We start from the raw sequence: 17,712 nt of genomic DNA on the forward strand, positions 1-17,712 counted from the left end.
TCCGCTTCCATCGGAAATGGCCCAGTCTGACTCCTACAGTGATGCTGTTGTACCAGGCAGTGAACAGTAGGAATGCATGGCACATGGCTGAATGGAGCCATATGCAGTTCCTGTGGAAATATGTGTACGGTTGTCAGCCGTGACTCAGAGACAGTGAGGGAGAGAGAGAAGAAGGGAGAAAAGCCACTTAAGGATGCTGCCGGACCCCTGGGCCTGGCTTTTGGGCCACATATTATGAATAATGTGAATACACTGAAGAGTGCATTCATCATGTCTGTGGAGTGCATAAATAGATAGAATCCTGAGGGGTATGAATATGTTTTGGGTCATTTGAGTCAAGCAGGGTGCAATTTGGTCACCTGCAATGCCGCTGCAACTGCATGAAGTACAATAATGTTTTGTGGCAAATGAATAAAACCAACAAACAAAACCAGACACTTGCATACGTCCATCATATTGATTGAAGTGAATTACTTACAGCTATTGGTGTCGTTTGCGACTGCAACAATCCCCATTGGCTGGTGAGGGATGTCAGCTCGAAGGATTCTCATATCTCCACCTGTGTACTTATTGCAGCGAAGAACAGCCCTCCGCACCCAATCTGACCAAAAGATGAAGTCGCCATAAATAGCCAGGCCAAAAAATGTTCCTGGCCCTGACTTCACAATAACCTACGAATTGAATGGAGTAAAAAGCAATTACAGTGGGCACAGGAGAAATGTGGGACAGAGTGAACTAAAGCTGATACATCAAAAAACGTTGAGAAACAACTGTGGCAACATGTGGTTTCATTAGAATAAATGTCCTGACACAACCACTCACAGGCCACTTTATTAGAAAATAAACCTACCATCCACTACACCCTCTGGCAACCTTATGGGTTTCATCAAACCTTTAGGTATACTAGCCATCCCTATTTCAACATAGTGTCATTGTACAAAGATGATAATTGTCTTAGATGGACCCTAATAATATCAGTGACACTGTCATGTAGTTTTTGCCCATAGTAGTGACCCACCACCCATAAAAGAGAACAGCTGGGTAATAGCCTCTAGTTCAACATACAAGGTGTAGATACAATGAAGGAAGAAGAAAATGATATAACGTTTAACATATTACTGTTTTATTTTATACAATTGATTAGGTAAAGGCTTTTTGTGTTGCTCTATGATGTCATCACAGCGTAATAGAGAGATGAACACGCAACCATTAAAACAGCAATTACAGGCTAATTCAGCCAGGCTGCTGAAGATTCTTACAACTCAGGACTAAATCACTGAACAACAAAATAACTGATCAGAAAAGCACATAAAGTCCACAGACGGGACCGCGGTATGGAAAGCGGAGGGCGCTCCATAAATGATTAACCCCAATGCTGGGAGTGTAAATGATGCTGTCATGGTGACAGATGCAAGAAGATGCCTCACACACACCTTTGGGAAGCCTCAACAGAGACAGAGCGACAGGACACATGCAAGGTGGAGAGAGGGGAGAGAGGCTTCGAAACGGTGAAGTTGCACGATCACACGCACCCTGACACCAGACAACAGATGTTGATTAAAAGAAGAATATAAAAAACAACATGGAAAAGGCAGAAAAAAAACAAGGGCTGACAAGCAGAGCAGATGGGATTTAAAAAATAAATAAAACAAGAGAATAAAGAATTTATTAATGAATCACAGATGGGTTTGTTGTTTATATCTGCGTCCATGTTCTTAAAGATATGGTAAGGGGTTTTGGAGGAGCAAGTAGATTTCTCTGAAAAAATCACATGCTTGCTTTCAGATATTTCTCCAAGCCCACTCACCGAACCATGACTTTAAAATCTTGGCCCTTTTATGTGTCCTCTCCTATGGGACTGAATAAGTAACCTTACTGTCGCAGGAATTCTCATTGGTAGTCCTGCTCACTGCATGATGGTGCACGTTGGTATGATGGTACTGCATGATGGTAACATCATAAACAGGTAACAGGTAACTAATGAACCAAAAAATTCACTATTGTTTTTTTTTCTGAGATTGTGTTTCTCACAAATGTTAGAATTTAATAGATATCCCAAATTTTGTTATGATTTGAACATCCTATGGAAATGTTTAGCTGAATATCCAATTGTCTCTTTTTTAAACAGCCCTGACCCTGATTTCCCAAGCAGCAGTACCAGGAAGCAGATACAGTTCATTCCCTGAATGCTGTGCCCATCCAATCTCACTTCACTTTAAACAACTGATGTAGATCGCCTGATGAAACTACAGTGAAAAGAGGCAGTGACAGTATTAGATTGAGCCAAACCTTCCAGATCAGATCGCAATTAGACAGACCAATTCTATTCTATTGAGACCCTTAGTATTAAGAAATGCTCTTCACATACTCAATTAATCTGCCAAAAAAATGGGCTCCCAGAGAGCAAAAATCTTGCTTTTAACCCAAAAGTGTTAAAGCTATTATTATTTTATCAAAGGGTGACCTGAATATTTCAAAATAGCATATTTCATTTCTAAAGAACATATCAATGTCACCTTAAAATAAAAGATTTTAGATTCACTTCTGATTTCCCTGAATAAATAAAAAAATGCTTTAGAGATAAAACCAAAATCATTTACATAGACGGCCCTAATGTTAAATCTTAATTCATAAATTTTAGGAGGGAACATGCCAGTGCAATCCACATGGGAGTTTTAGTACATATGAAAACTGGGTTGCATGTAGCACAACACAGCATAAGCTGGGAAGCAGCACTGCCAGACTCTTGATTGTTTAAACTCACAAAACTAGGACTGGAACGAACTGAGGCTAAAATCTCGATTCGATGTTCCACAATGTACAACACAGTTCAAGAAGACAGAATTAGGGTACACATCTACCCAGCCTGCTATAAAAAAACAGTCAAACGAACAGCTTGTTTTGTTCGCTTCTCTATTCCTATCTTGTTTCTAGCGGTTTATATCTGAAAACAAACACAAAAAGTTTTAAACTGTAAACCACAAACCTAAACCAGACCTCAAACAAGAATTGCTACACATGTACTATTAACATTATGGTGTTTCTCTTACACGTTCCGTCAGGTGTATATTTAGGTGTATATACCTTCCCTCGGGTGTATAGATCTAGTGATTTTCAATCAGCACAAAGAGTTACAGTATTTTCTGACCCACCCAAAGCACATCAAGACAGGAAGTGACCTTGCACTGGGGAGGTTGGCACAGCATGTTTTTTTCAGGCATGAGACATTTCAGAATCACACAGGCCATAAATAAGCAGATTGAAGTTTTACTAGGCAGAAACAAAATCAGCATCCACAACATTTCTCATAACCAGACAGCAAGCACCATTTTAAATACATTTCATTTTACTTCAAAGTCATATTATGTCATAGCCTTTGGAAGACCAGGTCTGTATATTCATTGCAGAATTGCAGGTAGCCAGCCAGTACCCTTCATAATCATGAATGAGGATTATCTGAGGGTTAAAACTCTGGTCCTGGGTGACTGGAGATTCATCTGCATCCTGATTTGTTGACATACCATGATTTCAGAAATGTCTTACAGTGATCAAAATGTGGAACAGACTCATTCATTTCTTTTTCTGTACTAATTTCACCTCATTGTAAGTGCATTTGTTTGGTTTACTTTTGGGAGGAAGTACACAGTCAAATAGTTATCAGATATATATAATAGTTTGGGCACAGTTTGGATGAATTTGGGTAATTCCTTAAACTCAATCATACTTATGTTCTTTGGCTTGAGAGTTGTAGAGTACATCCTTCCTAAAATGTACTCCACACCAATCTGTGGCTTCTAGGTTCCTGATTCTGTCCAGGCACTTCTAGGGACCAGAGTCTTAACGGTGACACTCAGAGGTGTGTAGGGATAACCGTCTTTCAGCTTTAATCCCCTGTGAAGGTATGTCGAGGCCACAGCCCTCACCCTGTCCCCTCTGTCACGTCCTCAGTCTAATTGCACCACTCTAACTTTGAGGAAGTGTGTGCGCGCGTGTGTGGCGAAGGGGCTCAGCCATAACCAAACACCTAGTGCAGCATTATAATCTCCAGGCTGTCAGGACGGTGACACGTGAAAGAAATATCGCCACACTTTGCACACTCATAAACACCACTCCGATTAAGCATGAGCCCATGGACATGGCACCCGCACTACCTGCTTACCACGCAAACGTCAAAGGTTATTACATTTGAAGTGTTATTCCAGCTGGATTAAAAGGGCCATTATGTCACATGTTGAAGGGTACCGCAATGGAAGGCCCTTCAAACATTTATCCGACATTTATTACATACATACTGTGCAGTTGTTCCTTGTTATATCAGAACATATTAAGGGTTTCACTGTGAGATTAAAAGGCTAAGTGATGAACCCTTGCTTTTAAAAGGTAGTGGTGACACTGCTGCTTGCAATTCAAGACCTACTCACCATTTAATATACTTATCATCGAATAATGAGTACGACACCTATATTTTTCATTGCAGAACTGTGCAGCTTCATTTGCACCTTTTAATTGGTGGACTGGCAGGCCAGCTTGAGCCAGGACTCATGTGGCCTTCATTAGATGGGTTAGCACTGGGTGGCAGGGACACAATGAAGCCGAAGCTTCCAAGAACCTGGTTATTCACTGAGGGGGATTAATTAGTTTAGTTGCTATGCAGATTAGGATGAACCCTGACGTCTTAACTAGGGTTATGTTATGGCTAAAGCCCACATCAAATCAACATTTTGAGCATTCATATATTGGCAGATGTGTATAGGACCCTAGTTGTTATCATTTTTATCACACAGCATTGCCACGCTCTCAACCATTTACACTAATCAGACATTAATCACTCAAGTGGCTTTGGTCATAGACTGAAAGTGACAGCGGATTCATTACTCTGAAAAAGAGGTATGCCATCTCAAATTCTTCACTGAAAAAAAGAGAGGCGGCAGCATTTTCTCCACTTCGATGTATTACCATACTTCCAGCCCATTTACACTATGAGAAGCGAATCCTAACCCGTGGATAATGCATTAGCTGACATGTTATGCATTCAGTGGTGGAGGTAGAGAGCGTGTTTACTCACATATCTGTGCGAGCCGTCATAATCACACCTTTCTATTTTCCCCAGGCTTCCATCAGAGAAGTAAAGCTTCTCTGCTTTGTGGTCAATAGTGAGTCCATTAGGGGTGGCGATGTCTGTGCCAACAATGACCCGAATGTTGTTCCCTGCAAGAGTTGATCGCATGATACTGGGATGCTGCTCGTTCCAATTAGTCCAAAACATCAGGCTGAAAGACAGAAGGAAATAAAAGATGCCATTAGCAGTTGGTGGTAATTCAACATGAAAAGGCATCAAGGACAATGCAAAAAAGTGTACTGAAACAAGATAGAAAGAAAGTGAGTGAGTGAGATAGTGATAGTGATCTGTGTGGGACAGATAAAGATCTTCCAATGTCATTTTACCAAATTTATTTTTATTAATGTCTTCACTTAAATAAAAAGAGTATCTTACTCAGTGCACCTGATCAGCTCACTGTGAGAACAGTTATGATAAAGAGAACTGGCTCAAGACAGTGCATGGTCTGTTCCTAAAACATCTTAATCTACAGGCAAGACACCATAGAGTAAATCTGTGGTAGTAGCCTAGTGGGTAACACACCCTGGTTCAAAACACATTTACCATTGTATCCCTGAGCAAGACACTGCACCCTGAGTGTCTCCAGGGGGACTGGCCCTGTAACTACTGATAGTAAGTTGCTCTAAATGTTAACTAAATGTTATTACTAAACGTAAATGTTAATGCAGATTAGGAAATCTGAGTGTTTTCACTGACGTGGACAGCAGTACTGGGTGGTGCCATAGTCCATTCTAAGCCATTCAAAACCAGAAGACAGCTGAACTACACATCCTTCATTTGGAACGATCATCAGTGGACTGCAATGAAATGTTGCATATACACCATTCATACTGTAACCAACTGTAATATACTAAGGGGGTGGTAGCAGCCTAGTAGGTAACACACCTGCCTATAAACCAGAAGATGGTTCAAACCCCACTTACTACCATTGTGTACCTGACTGAAGTCGTTCTGGATAAGGGCATCTGCCATAAATATAAATCACTGTTTGGCTTAAAACATATTTTTTGTTTTCTTTAATTTCTATGCCACCTCCTTAAACATGTGTCCAGTGTTGACTTCAATGCTAATTATTATAATCACTGGTCTGTAATTATCTTGTTTTTTATATTCAAAAACAATATCTACACCACCTGTGATGTTTGTTACGTACTGCAGATTAATTTTGCAAAATAATATGAAATATGACACTGACCCTTTTTTTTGTGCCAATTACTCAGTCCTTAACACTGGGCCTTTGGAGAATAAGTCTGCCCACCCCTGCTGTAAAGTCTCTGAGCACAGAGGTCTGGAGCAAGGCAGGCATTCACTGGCAAAGCAGGCCAGACGCTAACTGTGATTTTCACATCCTCGGCTTCACGTGGGAGTGAAGTGAAGACGCCAGTTGGAGACCGCCACTGATACCCAGCTGCATTTCTAAGGCCTGGCCTCTATTAATACCATAAATGCTGCAACGATGTCATGCTGAGGTGTCCCCGCAGGATGCCACTGCCAATTTCACACACCCTCCCCTGCTCGCGAACTCTGATTTGGCCACTTAGCTGTCAAAGTGCCTAAAGTAAAGGAAGTTTATCATTGAAGCAACAGAAATACTGTGATTTGCTGCATCCTCACAAGATCATCAGTAGCTGTCTGTATTTATTTTCATTTTCCAGTTGCTGGTCAAATGATTTATGTGAGCTAATTAAAAAATAATTTGGCAAGAAGTCTCGTCCTTATGTTCTCTGGAACTTAATTTTCCAAAAAGTACTGACAGAAAAACAGAAGAGAATTATTAACCATGTACGGTTACAAAGATTGAGGATGGAAACGTCATGTAAAGGATTCATCCACAGAGACATTCATATAAAAAAAATTACCGAGAGGAATAAAGGTTCTCGTACAGGAAGTCATCCCATTCTATCCCATCCCATAACTTAAACTGCAAATTGCATTAATGCAATTCAATATTTAGCTTTTCCCTCATTACCCTCCAGACAAGTACAGGCTAATGTTTTCAAGGATACAAAAAGGTTCTGAACAAAAACGTAAAAATCATGCCAAATACCAATGCCAAAAGCAATATTTCAAGCAATGCTTGTGAGAATCAAGACCCAGGTCCAAAAAATAAAAAACAATGATCAAAAATGGTGGAAACTTACTTCTGACACTCTTCCAGTGCCAGCACATGTGGATGATCTTCCTCAGCCATGGTGACCACTGGCTCTCTCTGGAAGGCCACATGGCGGCCAGGGTCAATAGTGTGTCTGCTGATTGAGGACGTGGTAGAGCTCGTCCAGTACAGCGTGTCCCAGGCCCGATGGTAAGCCAGACCCTCCACTGATCCAACATCTGAGGAAGAAAAAATGCTCTGAGTCCCCTGACAGGCAGCCAGTAAGAATGCAGCCAACTGATTGGACGTAATCTGCATAGGTTGCCTGGCATCAGTTTTATTCCAGTATCCTTTTATAAACCAAAGTGCCACAGAAGACATGGTCAGTTATCATTAGACTGTGTCCTGAAGCTCAGAAAGTCATTTAATATTTTAGTTCAGCCAAACATGTATTGTTTTTATTTATGTATGGTAGTGCTGCGCAGTTGCATTTGATTTTGGTATGAACACGATATCCACTATGGCTCTTGGTATGTCTATTTTTATGACTCAATACATACCTAAATTAGCAAAAGTTAAGTTCAAAAAAAGTTTAATAAAAATGATCAAGCCCCCTGCTCCCCTCCAGGCCATGTACAGGCCATGCATTGCCTGTGGGGAAAGTTCATAGTCCGTTGTCCACGCCTGTGACTAGTGGGTAATAAAAGTTAATCCTATCATAAGCTTATCTTAGCCTAGCCTTGTGTTGTTGCTGGACCTGTCTCTGCTCACTCTCTTCTCCACTTTGTCAACTTTTATTCCCTATTGTGCCCTTTGTTTCTCCACACTTTTCTTGCTGTCCAAAATTACACCCATTGCATATTCATGCCCGTTCTCACCCCTAGACATAAACAGAACATTTACTTGCATCTTGTGTCTGTGCCTGCAATACATGAGTATAATATAGAGGTCATTCTAAAAATTCGACAAAAATTCTTCATACCATGCCGTCACCGCATTAATAATTACAGCAAAGGGCTTTGCGGAAAATAGTGTCAAGTCGTCTCTTTATTCCTCTGGAATCTTCTTGATGGAGCAGATTTGGTACAGCACACTCGTACAATGGGACCAGTGAAACACGGCATCCATAACATCTGTTTCATGGGCCAAGCTTTCGTCCTCTGTCATTATGACACCCAGCCCAGTTGGACGGAAGAGCAGAGCACAGTCACTGCCAATTCATTTGGACAAAACGTAACACAAGCAGCCAGGTAGAATAGAGTCAAACTGTGCCTGGAGATTAACAGCGCTGTGGCTCTGCAGTTTGGCAGCCTTTGCGATTTTCAATTTCAGAAAGACAATGGCATAATTTACGTCCCTCTGTTTCATACCCCAAATCCCTTCAGCCAAGCAGAAAGGAATATGTTCCCCTAAATGCAGTCATAGATCTTTCTAAGCACCCAAATGAGACAAAGGCGGCGCTCACCAATTTCTTACATAACCCGTTTACTCTAGGGCACCACTTTTACAACATTACAAAAAGGCCACTAGATCACACACAAATTACATGGTTTCTAAAATAGTAATTTGTATTTGTTAGCCATAGGATTTTTATTTATTTATTTTTTATTTATCTCTGCTGCTTTGGTCTCCATTTGCTCTCCTGGTCAGATGTGTTTGAGCAAAGTCAGCTTGAAGCCCTTCTTTCTCGGAGCAGCAGGAGGCTGGGGACGTGATGTCTCAATGCAATACTGACACGGCCTGCAGCCCCTTTCACCTCTCTGCACACCAAGGGAGTGAAAGAGACAAAGCCGACCTCCTCAGCAATGAAATATGCACGTGAGGGCCGCTAAAGGAAAACGATAATGCTTTTGAACCTAAAGCACAATGTTTTGTGCAGAGACGGTGTGTGGAGGGTGTATTCACATTTCAGAAGAGTATCGTCAAAAAGGGTTTTATTTTTGAACATCTCAATTTTTTCCCGCCACTGGGAAATCATTTTACCATCTCGGTAGATGTCAGCACAAAAGGAGCAGAGACAGTCGTACATAAATTCAGCCCCCGATGCTGTGAATCACACACTGGCCGACATGCAGCAGCGCTGATTAACCATGTACACACAGCACAGTAAACCGCGCCGGGGTGATTTACACACGGGAACGGAGGCGCTATCGCATCGTTTGCTGACTCCCATCCATCACTGTTGCAGCGGTTAACGAAGACAGATTTTTTTCTTCTTCATCTGATGGAGATGATGGGCTGTCCATACCCAGCACTGCTGCCAGCGTTCACCTGGACAGGCTGCTGATCTTTCGGTGACAGCAGGGGTAAAACCCCCACTTACCTCAGTCACTGACAAGGGGCAACAGGCGGACATTGCAGATTTATGAGTCACATGGGAATACGCTTGGGTGACTCATAAAAACCCCAACAGGAGCACAGCGCTGAGGCTGGGTAGAAATATGAAAGCAGCGTACAAAGGGCCCAAATAACACACCTAACACATAGATAAGATCAAAACGATGCACTTAAGGAAGGCTGAACAGTTCAAAGAAAGCTGCATCTGTTTGGGCTTCAAAGGCTAGACTTTTGACACAGGAGAGAGAAGTGAAAATGGTGGATATTGCGCACATGGACAAACATAAAAATCCCCTCCCAGAGCAAAACCAAAGTATATCCATAAGACATAACGGATTAAAATGTGCATATGGACAAAATCCATCATAATCCATCATAAAAATTCCAATCTAAAATCTTGTACCTGTCCTAAGACTGTCTTTCAGCATCATGAAGACATGAAAAAGAGTGATTACATTGAAGACCACTTTTCTACTTATTGTATGAGTAAGCAAATAAGTTCTAGCCTCTGTCAATGAACACGACTGGAAGTTTTAAAATGAAACAAAACCTTGTATGCCATTCTGGTTTGTCGCTCCTTCTCAGAGGGAATTTACACTACTTTGGTGGTCTAAACAAACAGCAGTACTGGATGTCTTGTCCAAAACTATTATTTTGAAAATCACTAAAAAAGTTAACAAAATGTTATTCGGCATGCAATGATCCAATGCTTGAGAGTTAAAACTAATGGTCCAAACGGTAACTTGGGCATGTTTTTACAAATGCTTCATTTCAGATGCTATTTAAAAGCACAGACTGCACCATTTCTATCAAAAGTCATAATTTAATAACAGATAATCAAAACCTGTCATATAAGCTCATGGTCACATACAAACTGCATTCTGTCTGAATAATCAATAATATGTTGCATTTAACCAAATGACCATTCCTGTTACACCAAGAGACCAATGATCTTAGAGATTGTAGGATATGACTCCCAAATACTGTGTAATATACAAGACCACAAAAGGAAGGAGAACACTGAGAAAAGGAAAATTGTAACAATCCTCTCTGGCATCCAGTGTAAGCTGGGTGCGATTGCCAGTCCCAGGGCACTGAGTGCAGGACCCACCCCTTCCCGATTACCCGTATCTGTTGTCCCTCCTTTAAAGGAGTACCTACACCAGTGTACCGGGTCCAGTCTATGCAATCTGTTATTGTTACTGTTTGTGTGCATGGTATGAGAGTGTGTACGGTGTGTGTGTTTGGTGGGCTGGTGAGGCCTAGCCGGCAGTTTTAAAGTTTTGCCGATGTTGTTGGCACTGCTGTGGGCTTCCATGCATATTCCTGCCTTGGGGTGACAGGGAAGTCCTGGTGCGGCCCACACCAACTGGTCAAGTCACAGTTGTTGGGACTCTTGTGTAGGTGTATGGTTGTGTGTTAATGGTGTTGTTCCATATATTCAGGGGTTGTGAATGTGTGGAGTGTCCCTCGTGTGAGTGAGCCTTTCCTTTGCCCGTTTCCACTTCCCCTGCCCCAAAATACATTCCTGTTTTTTCATCCTGTACTCCAATAAACTTGCACCTTCGACTGGATGGGTCAATCCCAGAACATTGGTAAATAAAGCATTATTTCAATCAAGTGTCTTGCAAGCTGCAAAGGTTCTTGGTAACCAATAAATGCAACAGTGATTTAATGTAAAGCTGAAAACTCACTTTCGACAATGATCCGTCGTCCTGTCCAATCATCGTTGACAAGTTGTATATTCCCAAAATGGACATCACTGAAGAAAATCCTATTATGTCCCACAGTGTGCTGCTGATAATCAAAAGCCAAGGCGATGACATTCTTAAAGTAGGATGGGTTTTCAAAGGCCCGGATGGGGGAATTGAGATGGTTCTCATTGGAGAGGTGAATGCTCTTCAATACGCTGCGTTCAGAGTACAACAGGTACCCTTCGTACTTATGGCACTTGTGCCCATCCTGAGCCAGGTACCCGTGAGCACAGGCGCATGACTTTCGGCCACCTCCGAGATGGAAGCACAGCTGCTGACACCCACCGTTGTTCCTGCCACAGGGGTTTGTATCTGCACAAGAGTCAACAGAGAGATTTCAGACTCATTAATGAGACTCTTAACTAGGGGTGGATAATCCCTCTGAAGGCTCACTACTCCCTCCTGGAAATAATATTCCAGGCCCAAGCTCAAGCACATCCTGTACGAGTCCTTAATTCTCTTGATCTGATATCAGAGTTATATTTTTATTAATATATTTGAATATTTTAAGCAAAAACTGACATTCTGTAGTTCTGTAGGCAATTAGTAGGATGTTCAGGAAATTAACCACAAATGCAAAACTCACACTGCATGTCAAAGGATGGTTTTGCCTGCTTGTATAATTCAGGCTGCATCTGCTGAACTAGGTTTAAGTGTAAAAGATACTAACCCTACTGACAAGGACTAAGTATCATCAAAACAGGTCACACTGCATAAAAAAATTAATAAAAAATGTTCATTAAACAAAACCTCAACCTTTCTCCCGAACTCTGTTAAAGACTTTCACATCTTTCAGGTTCACCCCCAGGCCACTGCGGACAGTCTGGGCATCTGTGGCGTCATTCTTGAAGCCGCGCCGAATGGAGCCGTTGGCATGTGCCCTGCCACATACCAGGAAGAGCAGGGTGGAAAAGGAAGTTTGACGAGAGGTAATCAATGGCGCTCAACTAATTAAAATCAAAGAACTCATTAAAAAACAGTAGACAGCTGGCCTGACAGAAGGTGAGGTAACCTACCCTTGCAGTGACATTGAGCTATTAGTCATTTATATTAAAAAGGTGCCTCTTCTCGACACATTACAAAGCTTTCTCTATATTCTTACTGTGACCTTGCAAAGGGATGGCTAATCCAACAAGGGTGGGGCAGCTGGCTTTGTATGGGCCAGTTAGAGAGTGTAACATTTATGGAAAAATAAATTACCTGTCAGACCAGTAGATGTAAGCCCCAAAGACGGCCACTGAAAACATATCCACGTTGCTCGCTGACAGTACAATCTCTCGGCTCATGCCGCTCTCAAGGTTGATCCTCTCTATCTTGCTGTTGCGGGCATCGCACCAGTATAATTTATTTTCCTGAAACGCAATTTCAGAATCAACTTCAGTGGGCCGCTCTCTTATCGAGGGGCATTTTATTAACAGAAATAAGAAGGGATGGTGGCGGGGCGCATCCCCGGAATCACGGGATGCTGAGTAAGCAACATGTGGAAGTTGAGCGCACCTCGTAGTCGATGGAGAGACCATTCGGCCGGGCTATTCCGGAGTTAACAAGCGCGGCTTGGTCTGAGCCGTCCAGCCGAGCCCTGCTAATGCGAGGGGTCTGGCCCCATTCTGTCCAGAACATGAACCTGCTCAAGAGACCAGCACAAGGTTAAATGAAGACCAACGGTGGTATGTTTAGTGAGCAGCTCAGAACTCAGGTTAGTCCTAAGGGCAGTCTGCTGGTAGACCACACAGAGTGAATAGGAATGAATTTTCAGCTGAATACATTTAAAAGGCCACAATTCTTGAAAAACAAGCCTTCATTTAGCCTTTGACACTGCATAATTCTTTTCATAAAATTAAAATAAAGCAACATGCATTAAAAGCACAGTGGCATATTTTAAAATAAATACATAGCTAATTTAAAACAAATGTTAAGAAACCTGAGGATGACACAAATAAAGCCAACCACTAGTGATTTTTCTGAAAAAGGACAATTTACGGCTATTCAAAATTCATTTTGTATTCATCAACATTTTTCACCAGTGGTTGAATTAAAAGTTTCACATAAAAATGAACACAGCTATTTTCCATTTAAGTTTGTCAGACTCTGTGGAAAAAAATGCCCTTGCAGTTACAGGTCAGTAGTTTCCCTCAATAAAAACACTGAGCATTAATATCAAGCACAACACAGACGCTACCACGACACAGTCATTTTAAAAAATCTGGCACTGAGTGGATGGGTAATTTAAGCACATGCTAAAGAAGCTCCGTGTAAATGTGACGCCCCGAGGTCATTGGGCTGGTGCGAGGCACCTAATTATGTAGTCCTGAGTAATCTCATCTGGAGGCAAATATCCATTATTACTCAGGACTCCGTAAAGGCAGGTCAGCAGCACCTAGTAGGTGCTGCGACATTAATGTGGATCTCTGTAGAGAGCGTATGTTTTGGTTTGCAGTTCCTGTCAGTCAAATAGTTTTCATTTGTTCCTTTTTGTTCCTGTCTTCTGGCCCTCATTTTTTTTGTTTTGTTATCTTTTGAAGTAAAACCGTTTATGTCCCATTCCTGCGCTTCCTTCCCCCGTCAGCCCTCAGCCATGACAGAATGTCGCAGCCAACCAAAGAAGAAGGACAGCAGTACGCAGAGGAGAAGGGCAACGGAGAAGAACACACTTGTTCGTGTGAGGATGGCGAGGAGGAGGAGTTTGGCTGTGCGGTGTAAACCTGGGCAAAGAACGGGAAGATCCTGCAACAGGAAGATCTTGCTCTGCCAGTCATGGACACATTTACCCTCTTCGCGGACGTTTCCCCCCAGGCTGCCAGCGCTGTGCCCTGGTCTTCTGCAGCGAACGTCTCCCCTTCCTAGTGGACACCAGTCCCAACTCCATGCACACACCTCCCAACACTATACAGGGTGCCAGTGGGTCCTGGGTCCTGGGGCCCTGGGGGGCTGAGTGCCCCAGAGCCCTCAGAGTGGCAAGGGGGTTCAGCCAGGTCAGGCAGGAAGAGGGCCTGCTCGATCCAACAGGCCCATGAGGGGTCAAGCAAAGCACCCACAGAAATGCCATGCATGAGCAGAGCCTGCATGTTGCCAGAAGGTACAACCCTGCAGTTCAGTCACCGGCTGCCGCTCTGTCTGGGATACTGGAGGCAGCAGCAGGGACATGCAGGGGCAGGTCACTAAGCCCTCAGTCATGACAGTAAATAAGCTAATACAGGTGGGAGGGACATTTAAATGAAGGCAGCACAATGCACTGCTTGTTATTTTTGGCAACACCAGACAACACCAATCAGAGGGTTGGGTCCTTATTCAAATATCTAATTATGTGGATGCTTTCTCTGCAAAACAGGTTATTGTGATTTTAACAGAGCTGAAGAGGCTACAGTTTCCAATGCAGGTGTAGTTTCTCTCAGCACTGCAGAACTCATGAAGGAATTAAGTCAGTTTCAACCAAGACATAAACACATTTGACAGAGCATAGAGGCAGAGCTTCAAGTACTGAATTTGCATGTATTCTTCCCACATATTTCTTAAAGCATTTGTTTTGGAGTTCAACAAAGCAGCACCATCTTTACTGGTGCAACACTGGAGAACAAAAATGTATTATATTCTAAATAGATGGCTGCAGAATACAACATTAACAATTTCTTAATTAATTACACCTCTTGTGGTCATCAGGTGACGCTCGCTTATAAATCTGAGCAGTGCTATGTATGGAGCTTGTTCGCTAGTGTAAGGATAATGATTCTCTAGTGCAGTGTAATGATTTACATTGAAAAAACAAATGAAACAACAAAGACACATGACCATAAATTATCTTTGCACATGTGATGTATTAACTGCGGTGGGATAAAATAATTAAAAATGAAAAAGTATTGTGTGTGTAATGTGCCCATCAGAATTGACAGCTGTCAATAAACAGAGATTTAAAACGTCATTAAAAATGTCTTCTTTGTGACAGAAATAATAATGCACCTATGCACACTGTTTAACGGCATAATAATGCCCATAGCCTCAGCAAATAACTGCCCATTATGTTTATTAGCTGTTAAATGTGTAAAGAATAAAGCACAGAGCTGAATAAAAGTTTGATGGGCAATGCCCTTAGCTGGTTTACTTGAGTGAAATGATAAAAGCGGTGTAAAATAAGACCCCAGGAATAAAACAGGCTCTGTTTAATTACAAAGGGCTACTGTAATGTACCACTGATACTTCAAGCTAGTGTGTTTAATGCAGAGATTTGAGTGGGATTTGGGATTCTTTAACATAATCCCTTCAGAAGCATCTCGGAAGACGAGGTGCAGTGAGCAGAGTCATTGTTCCCCTTGCTTTTCCCACTGCCCCTGTGGATTGCTCCGGTGTTATCTAGGCTATACGCTTTAGAGAACAGCAGATACGTTGAAAGTTGCATCAAAAAGGGTGATATGAAGCTCCTGGTATTCCTTAGCGGCCAGATCAGTCCTACATTTTGGTCTTATTAAGGCAGAAGGAGAGCAACATTTCATGAGCTATGGTTTTTAAAGATATGACTCAAATAAAATATGGTACACACCCTTTCAGCGGGTGCACAGCAATGGCTCTGGGTTGATCAAGTCCTTTGGAGATCACCACTGCACGGTATATACCACTGAGACGAGCTACCTCAATCAGATTGAATCCATGATCCGTCCAGTAAATATTACCTTTGGAGGCAAAGTAACAAAGAACCTGAACCAACAGAGAGCACAGTAAGCGTAACAAAACTGAGCAATTCAGAAAATGTCAAAATGACTAATTCATTGATTCTGGTTGCAGAAGAAAAGAAAATACAAAAAAACGACTAAAGATTTTACCTGCAATCCAGTCCACTGCAATCCCCTCCACCCGACCCAAGCCGCTGGTGATAATGTCCTCCCTCCAGGTCTGATCTCGTCGGGCTTTTGATATTTTGTTTAAGCCCATGTCTGTCCAGTACACTGTGTCATTAGCTGTGACAAATGCATGGATAGGCCATCATTATTCTCAGCCATGGAACTATCACAGCATGTATTATTTATACACTCTATAACAAAAATACAGACTCACAAAAGCCCAGTGGGCAACCAGTTGTTTTTGTTGCTCCTTTTTTACAGCCAAAATTAATAACTGATGTGACTAAATAAAATGCAGTTTTTTGCTGTTGCGGTATATACAGAGTGACAATTTGACTGTGTTTGAGATTATAATGAACAATTAAATATTTAGGATTCAGTTTTCTCTATGAATTAGATGTTGAATTTGTTGCTATGCAAAATAATCTAGCATCTAGTCAGAAGGTACTGAAAATGAAAAAGGATTGTCATTGTGAAACACAGCACGCTGTGCACACCCTTGGTGAGCAGTGGGCAGCCTTAGAGGGCACCCGGGGAGCAGTGTGTGGGGACGGTGCTTTGCTCAGTGGCACCTCAGTGACACCTTGGCGGCTCTGGATTCGAACTGGCAACCTTTCGAGTCCACTTCCTTACCCGCTAGACCACCATTGCCCCAGTTAGTGAGGTAACTGATGATCATAAAGTGCATGCATTTTTACAGCACCACAAATGCACTGTATAATTTGTAGAATAATTAAACAGTTTCTGAGGAGAAGCACTATATTGTGATAACGTGAAGGCAGACCTTCATTTAATCTAAAAATAATAATTATAATAAACTAGGAAACTTTCAACTCCTCTTCTGTAATAAAAAAAACTACATCAATGGACTGCTCTGGTCCTATATTTTATAATATTGTATGCCTCTAGAAAGATCATTCACTAAAAGTGCTTTTTGAACTTTCATCACAAGGGTATTTTCCTGATATTGATTATCCAGCTCTGTACAGCAATTACACTGAGTTTCAAGCAAAGCCTTGGCATCTCCTCACCCACAGTTAACTTCTTATTACATCTGACAGCGCCCACTTGGAAGCATCTACTCTTTGCACTTGGACACTCTGCCTATACTAAATGTTGAACTAGTTTTGTCTTCTCTTAATAGTAACACTGTCGTTCAATCTGACTTTGTAAGACAGACAAAATTAATTTAGTCCAAAAAAAAGCTTTGTCACATTTTCCAACTCAAATTACCTTATTTTCTGCTTCAAAGAACCGAGTACTAATTTTTTAATAGATCCTACTGATGACATCAAAAATTAGCAAATTTCAAAATAAGTTCCTTTTGAAAGGTTAACAAGAAGTCAACACTAAAAAGAGCTTTCAAGTATTTTGAAGGATATTTCATTTGCCAAAAGAAGGTAATTCTTAGAAAAGAGAAAAGTATAAATTAATTTTAATTGTAAATGTTTCGCCTGAAAAAATAATATACATATATCATTTATGTTTGTGGTGCTACTGTACAGATAAGAGAAACTGTGAAAATTCAAGATGTGGGATTTTGTAGCGCAGGATTCGGTACTTCTACATTTATAGTCAGGC

At 41.6% G+C, this 17,712-nt stretch overlaps 1 protein-coding gene across 3 annotated transcripts in view; it reads right to left on the minus strand.

Moving 5' to 3' along the window:
* The window catches only part of LOC114789682 (low-density lipoprotein receptor-related protein 1B-like), a 186,110-nt gene that overhangs the window by 70,752 nt on the left and 97,646 nt on the right, over positions 1-17,712 (minus strand). For all 3 annotated transcript variants that reach the window (XM_028978929.1, XM_028978928.1, XM_028978927.1), the window contains exons 36-44: positions 16,114-16,248; positions 15,834-15,963; positions 12,800-12,926; positions 12,503-12,654; positions 12,059-12,183; positions 11,243-11,614; positions 7,261-7,450; positions 5,066-5,270; positions 479-671 (exon numbers count right to left, since the gene is read on the minus strand). In XM_028978929.1, coding sequence (XP_028834762.1) covers positions 479-671; positions 5,066-5,270; positions 7,261-7,450; positions 11,243-11,614; positions 12,059-12,183; positions 12,503-12,654; positions 12,800-12,926; positions 15,834-15,963; positions 16,114-16,248 — 1,629 coding nt within the window. The remainder of the gene's footprint in view (positions 1-478; positions 672-5,065; positions 5,271-7,260; positions 7,451-11,242; positions 11,615-12,058; positions 12,184-12,502; positions 12,655-12,799; positions 12,927-15,833; positions 15,964-16,113; positions 16,249-17,712) is intronic.

This window comes from Denticeps clupeoides, chromosome 5 (genome assembly GCF_900700375.1).
Source record: "Denticeps clupeoides chromosome 5, fDenClu1.1, whole genome shotgun sequence".
Taxonomy (NCBI): Eukaryota; Metazoa; Chordata; class Actinopteri; order Clupeiformes; family Denticipitidae; genus Denticeps; species Denticeps clupeoides.